Source organism: Sinohyriopsis cumingii, chromosome 17 (assembly GCF_028554795.1).
Source record: "Sinohyriopsis cumingii isolate HCF-2022 chromosome 17, ASM2855479v2, whole genome shotgun sequence".
NCBI classification, from domain to species: Eukaryota; Metazoa; Mollusca; class Bivalvia; order Unionida; family Unionidae; genus Sinohyriopsis; species Sinohyriopsis cumingii.
The window spans coordinates 37,165,290-37,184,088 of record NC_142977.1 but is presented as its reverse complement, the minus strand read 5'-3'; the positions used below and the strand labels follow the sequence as shown (position 1 = coordinate 37,184,088).

At 36.6% G+C, this 18,799-nt stretch overlaps 1 protein-coding gene across 3 annotated transcripts in view; it reads left to right on the top strand.

Moving 5' to 3' along the window:
- Window positions 1-389: 389 nt before the first annotated feature.
- Window positions 390-18,799, top strand: part of LOC149778440 (histone-lysine N-methyltransferase SMYD3-like) — an 84,516-nt gene continuing 66,106 nt past the window's right edge. For all 3 annotated transcript variants that reach the window (XM_089939273.1, XM_089939272.1, XM_089939271.1), the window contains exons 1-3: window positions 390-514; window positions 9,493-9,556; window positions 10,422-10,532. In XM_089939273.1, the coding sequence (XP_089795399.1) occupies window positions 408-514; window positions 9,493-9,556; window positions 10,422-10,532 (282 nt within the window). In that variant the 5' untranslated portion in view covers window positions 390-407. The remainder of the gene's footprint in view (window positions 515-9,492; window positions 9,557-10,421; window positions 10,533-18,799) is intronic.

Sequence of the window (18,799 nt, the reverse complement as noted above, 5' to 3'; positions counted from 1 at the left end):
TAGCTCTTCTTCCTAGCCGACTATTGGTATTTCACTGTCAACATACTGCAGAGCAAGTATGGAAGGTGTACATGACTGACATCATTTTCAAGTACAACACAAGCCCAAAACACCTAGTTCACATATATATCCATATATTTAAACAGTAAATAATAATAGCTGAAAAAGTGACACCATAACCTTAAGTTAAGAAATTTGCGCAGGGGCCAATTTACGAAACTGGACCCTGCCACCTCAAAAATTTGGCTGAAAATGGTTTATGTCAAAAGTTTATCCATTTTCCATGTTGCCAATGAAAACAACTTCACTTTTATACCAGCTTATCTCTCAGAAGTACATAATTAACGTTGAGCGGAACCAAGCATATAAAACAGTAGGAGTCGCCTCCCTTGTTTAATTAGAACGGGATGATGAAGTCTGTGCAGAGAGGGGAACAGATTTTCGAGGAGAGTCCATTTACTCACGTTTTGGATCACAGTCAGCAAGGTCGAAGATGTCATTACTGTCTTGAAAGGTTGTTCAGAAACATTAGAAGCACTTAAGGCTAGAAAGGAGGTTGTTCACAAACATTAGAAGTACTTAAGGCTAGAAAGGTGGTTGTTTACAAATATTAGAAGCACTTAAGGCTAGAAAGGAGGTTGTTCACAAACATTAGAAGCACTTAAGGCTAGAAAGGAGGTTGTTCACAAACATTAGGAGCACTTAAGGCTATAAAAAATGTCACACTGGTCATGTAGGCATTCAGCACGCAATATTTCAGTGTAATAGTCCTACAATGTAAGACTTATCACGTGTTATTTATGTTTCAGTGCTATGTCTTACTATCCAAATAACGGCCTTGCATAGCATGTTCCAATGCGGGTTGACATCGAAACGAGTAGTCAAAGTTTCAGAAATATATCACACACTTGGCAGCCCATATCGACATTCTTCCGCAAATTGATATGTAATTAATATACTTACTGTGTAGTTCTACAATGTAAGACATAGCACATGTTGCTTTTTGTTTTAGTGCTATGTCTTACTATCCAAATAACGGCCTTGTATAGCGTGTTCCGATGTCATTGACATCAGAATGAGTAATCAAAGTTTCATAAACATCTCACACACTTGGTAGCCTATATCAACACTCTTCCACTAATTTATGTGTAATTAATATACTTACTGTGCTGTCTTTATCCTGGCAGAATGAAATATGATACTAGCAAATGGACACATTTTCACGTTCCGTTGATATACATTTGAAATTGTTGCAATGCGACGGTAGTCGAGGTATGATGAAGTAAGTTCAAGTAGGTTCATGTTGGGGATATGTTTCTTGAATGAAATGAACCATTGCTTACAATTCCAATAGGCATAATATATTTTTATTCATTTCGTTAAAGAATAATATTTCTACTTAATTTCAGCATTCCCAGCTTTCACTGCTTTCCAGCCAACTGAAATGTAGGCCAACAAAACTTGAAAACAGGTCCATTTCTTTTATGAGAATTTGAATTTATTAGAGAAAATACATCAGATTAAGTAAAGTCTGACTAAAATATTATGACTTTACTTTGTAGAAAAGCATAGTTATTTTAGTTGTTAGTTGTGTTGTTGTTGTTGTTGTTATCGTTTCACGCCATTTTTCAGCACGCAATAGGCTATACATGGTGGCCAGTATTAATGGTGGAGGGAGAACCCGGGAAAACCCTGGAAAGAACCACTGACCCACAAAAAGGTACTGGCAAGCTTTCTCACATCCCACATTAGCTGAATCCGAGACTCAAACCCACACAGGCAGAGGTTTGTCAGTTGTTTGAAATATTCCTGAAAATTTGACTTTCGTAACGATGTTAGTTGACGTAAAAACACGCTACACAGCGCTATTAATTAGGCTGTAAGACCTTGACGCCCACAACATAAATATCAGCATCGAGATCTTACATGTAGGACTAACTTACTACACTGTTTTTATCCTAGTGGAATCAAAATATGACACTAACAAATGGATGCATTTTCATATTCCGTTGACATACATTTGAATTTGTTGAAATGCGACGGTAGTCGAGGTATGCCAAAGTATGTTCAAACAGATATGTTTCTTGAATGAAATGAAATGTTGCTCACAGTTCCAATAGGCATAATATATTTTTATTCGTTTCATTAAAGAATAATATTTCAACTTAACCTGATTTCGGCATTCCTGGCTTTGATCACTTCCAGCCAACTGAAATGTAGGTCAGTGAAACTTGAAAACAGGTCCATTTCTTTTGTGAGAATTTGAATTTATTAGAGAAAAGACATCAGAGTAAGTAAAGTTTGACTAAAATATTATGACTTTACTTTGTAGAAAAGCATCATTATTGGTTGCCAGTTGTGTGAGATATTCCTGAAAATTTGACTTTCGTTACTGTGTTCATCGACATCAAAACACATTACACAGCGCCTTTAGTTTGGCAGTAAAACCCAGATGCTCAAAACATAAATATCAGTGTTGAGGTCTTACATGTAGGACTATATTTCAGTAATGGATGTCATTTTTTAGAATTTGATTCTACATACCTTTAAGTGCAAGTATTCACTTAAATTGGATTTGTATAAATCCATATTTTGTTGGAAAGTCACTGTTTGCCTCGAGAGGTGCAAATGGCAAAATCATCTTTAAAGTACTTAGACATTTTTGGATGAAATGAACCTAAAGGTGTGATCCAGTAGAATCAGGATTAAATATTGCATGCTGTGATGTCACAATGAAAGCTACACATTTTGATAATCAAATTCATACTACCCTTGATTGTGATGATTCCACTTGACACGCTCTTATTTTGACCCAAGTTTAGTACATGGCTGCCATTGTAAAAGTCCATAGCAATAGATAATTATCATCAGGAAGTTACTTGGTGACAGTCAAGGTGTACGGCATTGAATAATCAGGATTAAGTAGACTTTGGTTAAAGAAAATTATTGTTAAATTTTAAAAGAACAATTCATATTTAATTTGAAATGAGTAAATATGCATACATGACACATGTGACTTGTACTATAGAAAGGATCATGCTGGTTATATTCCAGGGCTCTCTGATGTGAGAGTGCATGCATCAAAAGCCCTGAAATATGTGACTGACCCAATTCTAATCTTGAAAAAAGCCATAGCCTAAAGGGGAATGAAATGTATCAGATGACAAATGTTCTTCAGATTACAACTATGACTAGATCTGACCTTGGACCCTTCTATTTGGTATTTTAATGTATGATAGACTGTGTCCATTGTTGGAATGCATCAGGGCAGTAATCCAAGGAACATTTGTCACTCTATACCATTAGTTCCCTTCAGGCTATAGGTAAAATGATACACCCAAGTATTCTTTTGATACAAGTAATATACAAGGCATATTTTTGTTGTTGGTAGAAGATCATTACATTTAAGTAGCTATGACTGTCATTTATCTTTACTGTCATGTCCTGAATGTTAGACTGACCAGCAAAGCATCATAGGACTAATTGGGATTTGCAGGATAAATTAGTTTCCTAAACATGCATTAAAGAAACTAAGGGGACAATTTGGCAAAGGAACATTCAGCTATTTCAGATGTTGTACTGAAAATAAAACTCTACAACAATAAATTTGAAAACGACTTTGATGCAAACAAGCATTGCTTTAATAATACCTGCAAATTTGATAAAATGAATGATCATGTATGGCAATGGTTTAGCTAAGCTAGGACCAAAAACATTTTAATCTCAGGCCCTGTAATATATCTCTCTCATCACTTAAGTGACTAGAAACAGACATATTTTTTCTTATCAGCAGAAACCTCATTTAGCCAAGAATCTCTCAAATCAGAATGTTTGGGTCCCAAGGTATTCCGTTTTAAAAGGTGTGTATGTATGTATGTATTATATATATATATATATATATATATATATATATATATATATGTGTGTGTGTGTGTGTGGTGTTAAATTTATGTTTCTAAAAATAAGTATTTAAAAAAAAGAAATAAAATGAGCATACAGTGCAGTGCGTGTGTGTGTGTGTGTGTAGACTCATTTTGATTGTTAATTCTACATTGTAAGATGTATCACATTGTTATTTATATTTTGGCGCTATATCTTACTGCCCAGTTAATGGTTTTGTGTAGCATGTTTCGATGTTGACTGACATTGGAATGAACATTCAGATTTTCAAGAATATCTCACTCACTTCGCAGGACATATTGAAGATTTTCCACACATTAAATTCATGTTAATTAAGGCGAACTTTACTTACTCTGATGTCTTATTTAGATTAAATGCAGATTCTCACACAAGCAAATGGACATGTTTTCAAGTTCTGTTTACTTAGGGCTGTTCCATTAAAACATACATGGGACCCAGGGGAGGCATGTTTAAAGTGGTATACTCACCCGTAATTTAGAACTGTCTTATCATTTTAATATGAGCTCTGTGAAATCAATGTACCCTGGTATATATTTCTAAAAAACTGCCTTCCCTGGGTAGTATGTATGTTTAAATGGAATAGCCCTTATATTTCAGTTGGTTGGAATTTATTGGAACCCTGGAATGCCGAAATTGGTTAAAAGGATGATAAATATCTTGAACAAAATGAAGCTTTCTAAACACTTTATTCAATATTAGTATATTTATGTTCATTTCGTTAAAGAAATATTCTTCAACCTAATCTGATTTCGGCATTCCTGGCTTCCATTGCATTTTCTACTGCCAGATTTTGATTCCATTAGTATAAAGACAGCAATGTAAGTAATATGTTAGATTTAAATTTGTGGAAGAGTATCAATATGGACTGCCAAGTGTGTGAGATATTCCTGAAAATGTTATGTATTGTTCTCCTGTCAGTTGACTTCGGAACATGCTACACAGGGCTGTTATTTAGGCAGTAAGTTGTAGCTAGAAAACAAAAATATGATACACAGGGCTCGAAATTAGCGGTAGTTCACTAGCCCGAGGCTAGCAGATTTCCTGTCGGACTAGTAACTTTCGTAACGTTAATAGTCCGATGGGCTAGTAAGTTTCGGTTATCAATAGTCAGCGTTTGTTTACACCATTCCCTAATAAAGACTTGACTTAGCCAATGTTCTGTAGAATCAAAGAAGTGGCCATTGTAAACACAGTCATAAAATATTAGCATGAGAAGATGAAGTTAATTTCTGCCTCGGAAATGTGCGTTTCTATAACAAGAATCCATCCGATTTTGTGCATTTCACTTAACAGCGTAAATTATGGTCCCGTCATTAACAACGGAAGTTTGGTAATTGATCCTAATTAATCTGATAACGAATTAAATGAAAAAATGACATGGTATCACACTTTACTCACTCAACCACAGTAACAAACTACAAAGCAGAATACCACACAAAAGAACACGACAAAAACTATTCAAAGAAATTAGTTTGCACGTTTTTTTTTGTTTACAGTTCTTTTTTTTTGCTCACTACCCAAACGCTCCAACAGTCACAAACAGGAAACTACATATTTTACATTTCCATCGAAATAATTATAAAAATTTGATCAATTTATTACGATTACATTATTGACACATCCTTTCCATACAACAACTTTTCTATGATGATAAGAATAGTTTTTATTTTTTTCTCTTACAAGAATGAACAACTAATTGAATATATCCAAGTAGAATGCTGTACATTTGTTGGGAATTAAAATCTCTGAGCATGGGCATCTAAGATTTGAAAATTTTCCTCCTTATTATTAATTTTAACAATACATTGAGGTTCGATTAATTAGGAACAATTACCAAACTTATGACTTATGATACCATAATTGGAGCTGTTAAATACAACGCGCCGAGTGTCAGATGGCTTCGTTTGATGGGAACACACCTTTTCCAAGCTGAAACTAACACTATCTTCTGATGCTAATATTTTATAACAGTGTTTACAATAGCCACTGTTTTGATCATGCAGAACATCCGCTGAAGTTAGGGAGAGGCCATTTAATTGTGGGAGGGGGCAAAGGCACGTGTTTTGAAACGTGTTTCTTGCTTTGACTTTCTTATATAAAGGACACTGTGTCATTCCTTTTCTTGCTTTAAATAATTTGCGTCAGCTTTACTATAACATATCGTATTTCAAAACAAGGCACAATTCCCTCCTTATAAGACAGGCAAAATGTGGCATTTGATAGAAGGTGTTCAGCCACCGGAAAAAAAGCAAAAGTTGAATGAGAATGATGAGGAATAATTCTTATGATAGGGAAAAGTGTAATGGAAAATTTCAGAAGAAATGGACAAAAGACAGGGAATGGCTGAATTATGATGAGGAAAGGAACGTTATGTGGTGTAACTGGTATACGCAATTTGCAAAAACAAACACACAGAAAACATCCAGTTTTGTTGTGGGTTGTTCGAACTTTAAAATCGAATCGGTAAACGTACATGAAAGCTGTGTGACATTGTTTTGTGAACAGGACTAGTAAAGATTTGGCAGGACTAGTAAATTTCTCAATATACTAGTCCTTCTGGCTACAAAGAAATTTGTGTTAAATTTGAGCCCTGGATACACCTTGTGTTGTAGGATTATTTGAATATCAGCTTGGTTCATATGTCATTTTGACTTTAAATTCATGGTCATGCTTGAGATGAAAACCTGTACGCCAGACCAATTAAAACCTTATGAAGACCAAAAAAAACTTATACAAAAAAAAGGTACATGTATTGATATAATATATATGATCAACAGTTTTAAAACAACAAATGCACTAAACAAATTAATTTTACATACATTTTCATAATTATTTACATCTTTGAAACTTATTTTATTTTATTCTTTTGATTTCAAATATGTTATGACATACACACATTATTATATGCAACACATGCACCCTTTGCACTTTTTAAATGTAATCAAGGGTTTAAAGTCTGTGCAGAATGTGTCACTGTTTATATTACACTGTAAAAATGATGTTAGTGTGTCTGCATTCAGGGACTTCCTATAATCTGTATGTATTTTTTTCATCATAGAAAAAGATCTCTCAATCACAGTCTGCATTGTTGTGAGGCAAGGCAAGTAGTCTCTGAATAACTAATTTCAGATTTGGGAAGTGGATGCCACCAGTACTGATTGTCTGGCTGATATTATCCAGCCAGTAGCTAGAAAAGCTCCTTTTCTGTTAATCATCTGTTAATACAGCCACACATTCGTCAGGCAGCATGCAATAATCCTCAAACTCATCTTTAAGTGCTTCATGATCAAGGTGTGGAGCATCTCAAAAACAAAAGTGTCACTACGAGTTAAAAAAAGATATGTACAAGGTATTTAGAAAAACGAATTTTCAAGGTGTAATATTATTAACTTCTTTGGATTTATCATGGTCTCATTATTACATATTTATATTTTTCCCAACAATGTAAGACCTCAGCCTGATATTTATTTTTGAGGCATCGAGGTCTTACTGCCCAATAATGGCACTGTTTTGTGTGTTCCGATGTCGATTAACATTGGAACAATAAGTCATATTTTCAGGAATATCTCACAGATTTCACATCCCATATTGTCACTTTTCTTCAAATTAAAGTTATAATGTTTTAGTCAGACTCTACTTACACTGATGTCTTTTTCCTAATAAATTCAGATTCCCACACAAGCCAATGGACATGTTTTCAAGTTCTGTTGGCCTACATTTCAGTTGGTTGGAATTTGATGGAAGTTGGGAATACAGAAATCGGTTAAAAGGATCATAAGAATCTTGAACGAAACGAAGCTATCTTAACACTTTCTTCAGTATTAGTATATTTGTATTCATTTCGTTAAAGAAGGTTACTTCAACTTAATCCGATTTTGGCATTCCCGGCTTCCATTGAGCATATCAGAGTTATCCTGCCGTTGCTTGCACATAGATAAAGAAAAGATTCGTGATCGTGGTCGATTTAAAAACAAAATTACATCCACCCCATTTTGATTAGCAAATCTTTTTTTTAAATTTTAGAAAGAAATCATACAAAATGGTTGTATGGCAGTACACTAAAGAAAATGAAGAAAAAAAATGTAAAAATTACAGGTAACCCATACAAGCTGACAGGTATGAACTTGCACATGAAAAGCATGATAATTTAAAAAAGTAATTACTTTTTAAATAAAGCACATACATCAGGTTGTGTTTATTGCAATAGAAAAACTACAAGCCTTTATTTCAATAGTTTTGCTATCATTTTGCATCATCGGTACACAGATTCTGCCATTATAGGTAAAACACTTGTTCCACTTTGTTCAGAGTTCACAAATGTGTTGCTCTTTCTGCAGTCATTTTAGGAGGGAATTGTGGGTTGCAGCTTTTATATCTGCCAGTCCAGCTTGGATCAACTGCCCTAATGTTTCCTTTGGAAAGGCATTTAGCTCCCATTTCCTGTGTGTGATATAACCACTAATGTATTAAAAGTGCCATTTTAAAGAACCAAAGGCACAATCATACTGGGGGTCTAGACCTTGGAAGTGAACACTGCTGTGAATAATTGAAGGGAAACTTTCTGTGTGATAGTTCAAGTTCTGTTTTACATACATTACCTTCAAGCAGCTTAACACACAGAGTGCCACTTGGATACAAGGAATATAATTTATGGCAATAGAATGGTAGTGGTTAAGGCCCTTGCATAACAGTCACAGATTTGCATTTGAGGTGCATTACTGTTATCTGACTATACCTCCCCATTTGTTTGTACCTGCCTGCCAGTTTAAATAACGAAAAATATAACGTTGATCAGAAATGCACAGAACTTAATTCATTCATTGATTTATAATTTCTAACCTGACTGTGACCAGGGAGGCCCTAACACCGTCATCGTCTGTGCATTTCGTGCTTAAAAGAAGTTTTAAATATAAACAACGGTCATGCTTGAGATCCATTTTCATTTCCTGGACAAGCCCATTTTCAGCAAAGATGTGTATGCACAACTACAAATGTATGTACGTAGAAGGAAAATACTATGTTGTCTGCTTCTGATATTTGCAATGTCAAATCATGCAAAAGAATGACAATTACAAATTTGCCTTTCACATGGATTTAACAAGTGGTGTAATTTATATGTACAGGTGTGCAAAGGATATAACTTTAAGCTCTCAGCATTTTGATAATTAATGGAATTATGCGGCAGTTACTGAATACGATGAACTGTGTCACAATGTTGTCTGAGGAAATCAACTTGCCCATAGTATACGCAACATGGTGCCATGTTAGTATGGAAAGTCCCTTAAGCATGAAAGATGCAGAGAATGCCAGAGTTGGGGCCACTGGGGTCACATTCAGGTTAGAAATTATAAATCAGTGAATGAATCAACTAAGTTCGTGCACTTTTTATCACATTAAAGATTACCGTTAGTGAAATCGGTAGGTGTATGCAAACAAGTGGGAGGTATAATCAGGCTTAAGTAGAGTGTATCTGCTGTGTACAATATTCATTGAAATTTTGTTCTTATTGTGTCTTTCTTTTTTGTGTGCAGATTTAACAAGTAAGCAACTCCAATCTGTTTCTTTTGCCAGATCAGAACATTTGAAGAAATGTACAGCATGTGGTTTGCTGAGGTACTGTTCTTTAAAGTGTCAGGTGGGTATAAAATTGAGTGAAGGTTTCTCTTTAAATAATGACAGGTTTTTATAAAAAGCAGAGATGTATGCTATTGCAGATGTCTGCACTTTTTAATTTGACCCTTATATCCACACTAGGGCTGCTCCTTCCTTATCCCGGCTGCACTTTCTTACCTTTTGCTTATCCTTGAGAAGTAATTACTAAGTCAGATCACTCTTCCTCAATTAGTCAGTGTAGATTGAGTTAAGGATGCAAGCTGAACTGAACAATGGATGAATAAATAAATGCATGGAAAAGCTAACAGCTTGATGAACATGATCAGTCTAAGTATATCAACAAATATGCAGATCTAAAACTCATTTGCATTTGAGTTGCTGTTTTTTGACAAACTGTATACTTTGACATAAATATTTTCGTTCACAGTGTATGAGTATTTTTTCAGGATAATTAAAATTGGAACATTTATATATTTTTTACCATATTTGAGATACATATGTAAACATACTTTCACATAATGAATTTTTTAATAAATTTAATACAGTGGCATGTTTGAAACATTTAATTTTAGCAAATTAATTATCTCCTAAAAGCATTTTATTCCTAGTCATTATCGTCTCCTCCACAAGAAGTATTGTTTGTGAAATTTAGTTTATGAAATTTTTTGATTGACAGTAGATTCATAGATCATTGACTGCATTGCAGTGTATGGAGACATGCGGCTTTATCACTGATTTTGCCTTTTCAGGTGAAACAAAACTCTTAATCTTATTCTATTACGTACACTTGTGGATCATTTGACATCAAATTTGAAAGATTTAACTCTGGCTGTTATTAGGAATTAGCAATTATTCAGTCTTCTAATATACCATGGTTATCTTGGCAGCGGTGTGATTGGCCAGTTCATCGAAGGGAATGCTCCTGTCTGAAGCAAGTGGCCCCAAACGTTCCTCTGGATTCTGTGAGACTGATATTACGTATCCTCATCAAAACCCAGGTATGGAGAAGGGTTGCTTCAGAAACAACATATCATTAACCGGATGAAATCCAATCAGTTTATATTTACAATATTAATTTATGTCATAATAAGTCGGAATAGTATGACCTAAGCTCTAAATATAACACTGTTCTCTCACTGGCTAATGTATGTGTGTGTGTGTGTGTGATTTCGATTTTTAAGGTAGCTTTAAAAACTTTTAAGTCATATCGCTATGATGATGGAGTGTGGCAGTTTATAGTGATGTCTAGCACTGGGGCATCATGCTGGAGACGTGTAGCATCATGTCCCACCCAGTCACATTATCCTGACACCAGGCTGACCAGTCCTAACACTAACCTGTTAATACTAAGTGCCTGGGGAGTAGGGGAAAAATGATTCATTGATATATTGATGCATCTATACTTTTGCTGTAATGAGACACATATTGATACAAGAGACGGAGAATCGATACAGAACGATACTTATCATATGCAAGTTATTTTGTCTTCAGCTGTCATGAATAGTTGTTAGTTTGCCTTATTATTCTTTAAAATTAGAATTTATCTGAAACAGCATCTACAGTCACAGACACTTGTTTTTATTAGTAAAAACAAAAAAGTCTATTGAGAATACTTGGTTGCCATCTATAAATTAACACAAAGTGACATGGACCATAATCTGAACCCCCACTTCCATGCTAATTATCTTAACCCAGAAGTATGTTCAGCATATACTATGCATTTCAAATGTGTTCCACATGTATAATGAAGTACTTTATTCATCATTTAATACAGTAGTCCCCCTCTTGAACGGCCCCCCTGACCAGCAGCCACCTGCTCCTTACGGCCAGAATCTGTTGGTACTGACGAGTTTGTGTTCAAAAGTACCCCTCACGAAAGACCACCCCGATAACACGACCAGCGGCCAGCATATTAGTGCAATAATATAAAATTTACCCCTCACAAGCGGCTGCATTTTATTTTAATATGTATCCAGAACCAGTATTTTATTCATGACGTGTGTTAAGTAATCCGATTTCTGTTTCCCGATGTCAGGTTTTCGTTGCTGAAAGAAGTGTTGACTAAAGTACATGTATTACTGAGGTTAATATTATATCATTTACGCCTCACGAGAAGCTACATTTATTTCATAAAGCCGAGAAAGACTCAAATTTTAATCCATACAAAAGGGTAAGTACATGTAATCCAATTAGCCTTACTGCTGTGTTATCATAAGATGTCCGGTTTAGTCACTCTCATAATTGTTAAGATTACAATTATTGAACAGTAGTAACAGCTGAGAAGTGGCAGTATCGATGTACAATACACAAGTCAGCAGGAAAATGGTTTGATTGCCTTTATGGCTTCCCTTAGTAAGATGTTGAGCTTGTTCACTTTGATAATTAGTGGCTATTACTACTGACAATAATTGTCAAAATTACAAATCCTGACAGCCGTGGGGTCAAATCTGCATGATGTTAATGGTACACATCGAAGCCGTTTTGGCTTCTCTCACTTAGTGTAAAGAAATGTATAAAAACAATAGGGTACCAGACTGCGACTAACGAATCATGTGACAAGATTACATCCTTTAAAAACACCCGGCAATTTGTTTTGATGCATAAAAAATTGTTTTATCAGTATTGTAGTTGGCAGCATGAATAACTTACTGCAAAAAGATCAACATGTCATCGAGGAAAAGAAAAATTCTCAGTTTAGAAGAGAAAGTGAAAGTAATTCAACTGACTGGGGGTGGGTTGAGGATCCTTACAGAAAACTAATGTCGGAAAGACTCAGATAAACAATATTGTGAAAGATAAGGACACAATTCTGCAGAAGTGGGAAGGTGAAATGGACGGAGAAAGGAAGATTGTTTAAGCCAGGAGATGTTTGTATCGTAATTTGAATGACAAGAAAAAGCAACAATTTTGTTGGTTGAATTGGGATATGACGACTTTACCGCAAATAATGGATGGTTGCACAGATTTCAAGTGCGACACAATATTAAGTGTCCTGTCCTTAGTGGAGAATCAGCTGATGTTAATAATCAAGTTGTCGAAGATTGGAACAAAAGACTAAACAATATATGCAGGGGATATGACAGCAAGGATATTTTTAATTGTGATGAGACTGGGATTTTGTTTAGACTGTTACCAACAAAGTGACAGATGATGTGATTTGTAACATAATTATGAAGACAGTTTTAAAACTATATCAATGGTTATTCATAAGATTCTTTTGAAAATGATGAAACAGTTTGTTTTACATTTATTTCACAACATGCATGTGATTTTTTAATGAAAATATAAAATGTTTTAGAATTAAATGTACTTGTGACTTTCTTCATATTTATTTACTATTCGCATTTGTCATCCCCCTCTATAAAGGCCACCCTCATTATAAGACCACTTCCCTGCTGCAATAGGGGTGGCCTTATAAGAGGGGGACTACTGTAACCGCTTTTACCGAAGTTTCTACTTTGAATTTTATCATGTCTGCTTCTCTCGACTTGAAAGCTACACTACCGGTGTGTGACATGGTAAAATATTGTTACACGCCATGGGTCTTTACTGGACCGAGCGGTGTCAAACCCTGGCGCAATTCCTGCTAGAAGTCATAAGTTTACCCCAAATTTCTAAAGACTTCCATATAACTTAAGTTGTAAATTAGATAGCCTGTCATGTCCGTTCTATACATAAATGTTTACTCTAATCAAGACCACAGATCTCACAACCTGCCAAATATCTATCACCCACACATCTGCATGGTTTCTTTTCATCAGGTTTCCATACCGCCAGCAGTTCATACTGTAGAAACTATACAGCTATCCACTAACACAGGGAACTATTTTAACTACACCACCTTAGGCCAGTCAATCCATGGTTTCCAGGCACATTTTGCCAGTACAACTGCATCACATTTACCACCATGGCGACATAAACGGTATCTGCAAATTCCTTTCTTGTTGATTCCATTGTGTAATTTACTGCTTTCCTACCATAAATACTGCCACTGCAGTCACATCACCATTGTACATCACTAGATTTTAATAGGGACTTTCTTATTCCAGGGACACTCATTCGGTTTTGACATGAATTCACTACTAGTGAACCATGGCATCATGGAAACTCACTAACACTTCACTCAGTGATGTTTGCTCCTAGTAACTGGCTAATTATTTCGGGCTAAGGAACATTTACATTGCACCAAATTCCAGTAATCAGACAAATAATCACAGAAATCTAAGAATTCCTTAAAATGAGGCACTATAACCAAATGCGCATACTCCAAATTTATTACATTACCCCTGTCTTTAAAAAGATCACTCGATCTCGAGTAACACAAATGTCACACTTCTGTGGACAAAACTCTGAATCAATGGGCTTTTTGCTATCAGTCCATCACTGCAACTAAACTTTTTTTCTGAATCACTAATTGCTTATAAGTAAACTAAATGTCAATAATAAACACAAATTAACCAATCTGAATCCAACATGAAAATGTTCCAACAAGTTATTGGGTTCAAACTCTCTCATAACAAACCTCGGAATTCGCTGCAAGAAAGACTTCTACACAAAGGTCTCTAACAACAAGACAACAAATGTAACACAGGGCCATTCCTGTTTACCCGATTAACTACGGTCTGGAATTTGCGTTAACACCAGGATACACGACTCCCAATAGACCTTAGTGCACCTGTGCACAATATATTTTTCAACTCAGTCTCGGTCAGCTGATCCCTATCTTACAACTAACTCACTACTAATGGACCAATGCTATAGCGACCGAACATAGCCATAAGAGAACCTACTCCCAAAAGCAAACGTTTGGAACACCATCACATAAACGATTCAACTATACTGTGGTGTACAATACCATTACTTCATGCTGCTAATTAATTGACATGTGCTACAAATTATCCTTCAGAACTATCCATATGGACACTATTCCATCCAAGCAGACCATTCAAACTATGCATGATGGAAACCACACTGGACCATTATGATTGTCAAGATGGTGGCAAACAATATTCAAAATACTGTACAAAGCAATTTCCAACTGGCAAGTCGCAGTAGGTCAATGACAATATAACACAGGAACCTTCCTGTGTACAACGAGAGAATAACACGTCTCTTATGAATATCAAAAGCAAGTCAACCATGACTTCAACACCCAATTGGTGTGACACACATTGTCATCCACTGACCAAAGACTTACAAAAATGGTACTAACAGCTGCCTTGCTTGGTGCTGAACATTAAGAGGTTAGTGTTAGGACTGGTCGGCCTGGTGTCAGGATAATGTGACTGGGTCTGCTGCATGATGCCCCAGTGCTAGACATCACTATAAACTGCCACACTGCAGACATCGTAGCAATATGACTGAAAAATTGTTAAAGCTCCATTAAAAATCCAAATCACACACACACACACTCAAGTGATGGATCGTTTCTTCTTCCTTTTTCTGCATCTCTTCTAGCATGGTTTGAGTCATTTCTGTATCTTTTTCCAGATACATCAACTTGTCCATAATTAATCTTTCCTCTTTTTGCATCTCTTCTAACCTGGCATTCGATTTCTTCCTCCTCTTTCTTCAGCACTGGTAACTTTTTCCTTTTAGCTTTAGTTTTCTTCTGTTCCCTGCTGCTGTGCTTCAGCCCTGCTGATAAGCTTCACCACATTTTCCTTTCGTGCAGTACCATCTATTTGCATTAATTGATCAAGCAGTGTTTGCTGAGACTGCTTTGTTGCCTTTAAGGTCTCTAAAAGCTGGTCCTATTTCATATCATGTGCTGTTTTCATTTCATCGATCTTGGTTAACAGTGGTTTAAACAGTTCCTGTGCAACATCATGGTGAAACGCCTGCTGTCCTTGATGACCTTTTGGTGTAATGCTGCTCATTGCTTGACAGATTTTCTGAGCACATCCTTGTGCTGGCATTTATTGGTAATTTTCTTAAATGACATGGTGTCGTACTGACAGGGCACATAAACTTGTCAAAAGGCCCCTTCTGTATTTTTTTGGCACAGTTTCTGCATCACGGTGAAACATGAAATTGTGCTTAGATCTGGATATTGTGACGGCATCTCAGTCTTTGAATTCTTTTGCGGCGATTCCACTGTAGTATTTGCATGTGATTGCATCAATGTCCTGGTTGTCCAGCTGGGAAAAGAGCACAAAACATCCCGTATTTGGGCATGTCATAGTACAGTTGCGTCAAGTAAATGGTGTTGCAGTGCTTGTATCTCAACAACAAGAAATACTTGCAGATCATCTTCGTCCTGTTGTTGAAAATAATGATGTTCACTTTTTATATTAATCATGTCCTACACTTTCTCTGGTACACTCATCAGGTCAGGTAGCTCCGATGCTGCAGCAAGCTATGCTGCCTGCAAGGAGGAGCTGGATAAAAAAGTCAGCCACTGGATGCTAATGCTGCACAATGGTCGCATGTGTCTCAATTATATCAGACCAAACCGTCGCTCGCTGGAGGAGAGATGACCGGAAACATTTACATGGGAGGTAAACTATCGTACAGTCTACCGGCTCCCACAGGACTAGCTGCAATATCTTCTTAGGTCGTCTTGATAGCAGATCTCAAGGTGGCATTCAGCGGAAAATATCATAAAACAGGAGGATCCATGTCAGGAAGCTTGCATTTCACTGGCACATTTTCTGTGATTACAGAAACTACAAAAATCAATTCTAATTTAATGATGGTATCACCCAGCTCTAGCATGGGCATGCAGAATATGCGGCATGTGCGAGTATACACCATGCTCAATCCTGGAGTGACTGTGGTATATTATTTTGGCACCTCTGGGACATTTATCGATCAATACCTGTCGCTGATGATGATCACCAACTCTGGAATCATGCCATCCAGGCCACTGACATGACTCAAAGTTTACATTGCTGCTGCCAGCATGTACGCCAAGTATTCCACGTTTAAGTTTTTGGCAAACATGGCAGAACCTCCTAATCCCGATCTCTCTATTTCCATTTCAACATTTTACCTTTGACGACTTGATATAACCATTGGGTGAAGAAGAATTTCACCTTGATCCCACTAATATAGTTTTTACCATAACCGAAATCATCTGAATCACCATCAGACTTGACCATTTGCTGTTCCATGATACCTATTGGCACGATGCATCGTATGCCAGAAACCACCTGCACATGCTGAAGCAGACCATGGGACAATATGCAGAGATTAACCGAGTGTGAAATCTGTTTAAATCTTCGCTTTGAGATGCCTACGATATAAATGGAAGCACAATGACGTAAAATGATCTCATGCGATAGCAGCAGCTGAGAGATGCCATTGACAGGTATTTTGCCATGTTTAAATTCAGCAACGACAGAGAATCAATGCATTTAGCTATAGACATTGAACGGCTTGTTCAAACCATTATCGAGGAACCACATTCTGGAATCATCAATGCCATCATGAAAACCGGATAATCAAGTGGCCTAAGTTTGCATGAAAGGAAGACGATGATGTGCGCAAAAAAATACCATGCATAACTGCATGGATCAAGATGTAATGAAAATGCGATTTCTCGGAAACAGAAAACAGCATGATACCATCAACAAAAGAAAGTTTTTTCAGCATGCATGGATGTCATCATGGAGATGATGGTGCTTGACGAGCGACCGGGTAACACTCCGGACGATGCAGTATTGGTTCCTGAACCACCGTTTTTTATAACCCAACAGATTCATGGAGGCGTACATCCTCGTGTACAGTGTGCATGGAAAAGTAGATCCAGGTGTAGCTGCAGTGGCATATACTTGTCTGGAGAATTTTCATCTTTGTGAAATTGAACAAAAACTGAACAGTTTTTTTAAGAAAGAGAGTGTCCTTCCTCAGGGAAACTTTGTGGATCCTCCACAGGCAGTGCCAGAACTGCTGGAGGAAATTAATGATTGAGAAAAATATTGCAGGAAATACTGGAGTCAGTGGGTATCCACAGACAGAGATTTTATGTTTCCTGCAGTACAAATCTTTGAAAAAGTAAACCTCAATGTAGAGAAAATCACTGTGGCATTTTATTACTTTAAAAATATCATCCAAAGACACCTTATTCTATAGAAGATTTCAGGTTATTGCGCATCGTAGAAGCACAGAAGTACTGGCCTGTTGGCCCGCAGGTTACTCCAGATACACTGGCAAATCTTGGCAAGTTAAATCAGCTGACTAAAATAACAAAGGGTTTAAACTGATACTCAATGTGAGTAGTTGGAGAGCCACTGCATAAAATTATGTTGAAAGAGGATAAGATTGCAGAGCACTTAAAATTTCTAACAGAACATCTGCCTCATATTGAGCTGTTAATCCAGAGTTTAGTCAATGCAGAAAAGTAATATGAGAGTGACCATCAATTTTAATTACATTGACGAAAATTGTTTGAATGAGTCATGTTACCTCTATTACCTGTGTACAGATGTGCATATCGACATTATCAATGCTTGCTATGAAGTGTTGCAGCAGCACTGCTTGCCGTTACTACGGCCAGGATCGCCTTCACAGGCACCGCTCGCCATTACTATGGCCAGGATCGCCGTCACAGGCGCCATGGCCAATCCGTTCATTCTCATTTATCCAGAGCCAAGCTTTGCATATCTTTCACTCCTGAGATCAAATGGCTATGAAAGGCATTACATACTATGCAGTCTCCAGTTCTGATTATTTTTGTCACACAATTTCTTCAGCAAGAACAAAATGCTTTGCTTATTGTCCTATGATTTTTACCTGCACTGCACATGCAAGACCCCTAAAGGGTATGCCATATTTGGGTAATGGCCACACACCTGGCATGTGTATGTGGGGGCCAACTTAGTATCACCTACAAATGTACCCTTTGTAAGCTTGTATTATGCAAAAGTGGGCAAAATAGAAACTTCATTCTGGCCTTTAATATCATGCATGCTTAATCCTGGCATTTCCAGATACATGGGTGTTTTAATCTATGTTGCCGATTTCCAAGTCACTTTACTCTCTAAGGTGCTGCATTTGTATGACTTATTGTAAGAATTTGTCAATGACAACCTTAACAAATTCTTTTCAAATATGAGTGGTTCTGCAAAAGCTAATATTGTGGTGCCTTTCAGATCTTGTGAATCTATCACAGGAAGCTTTTGAAAGACTGTCTTCCAATCTCTTTATGCAAATGCAGTGACTCAAATCTTAAGGCTTTTCCAGTTACTCCAAACCCTGCCTCGTCTTTCAGTAAACCTTTTAAGCAGCTTTTCTTTAAGGTCCACGTACTTAAATAGCCTAC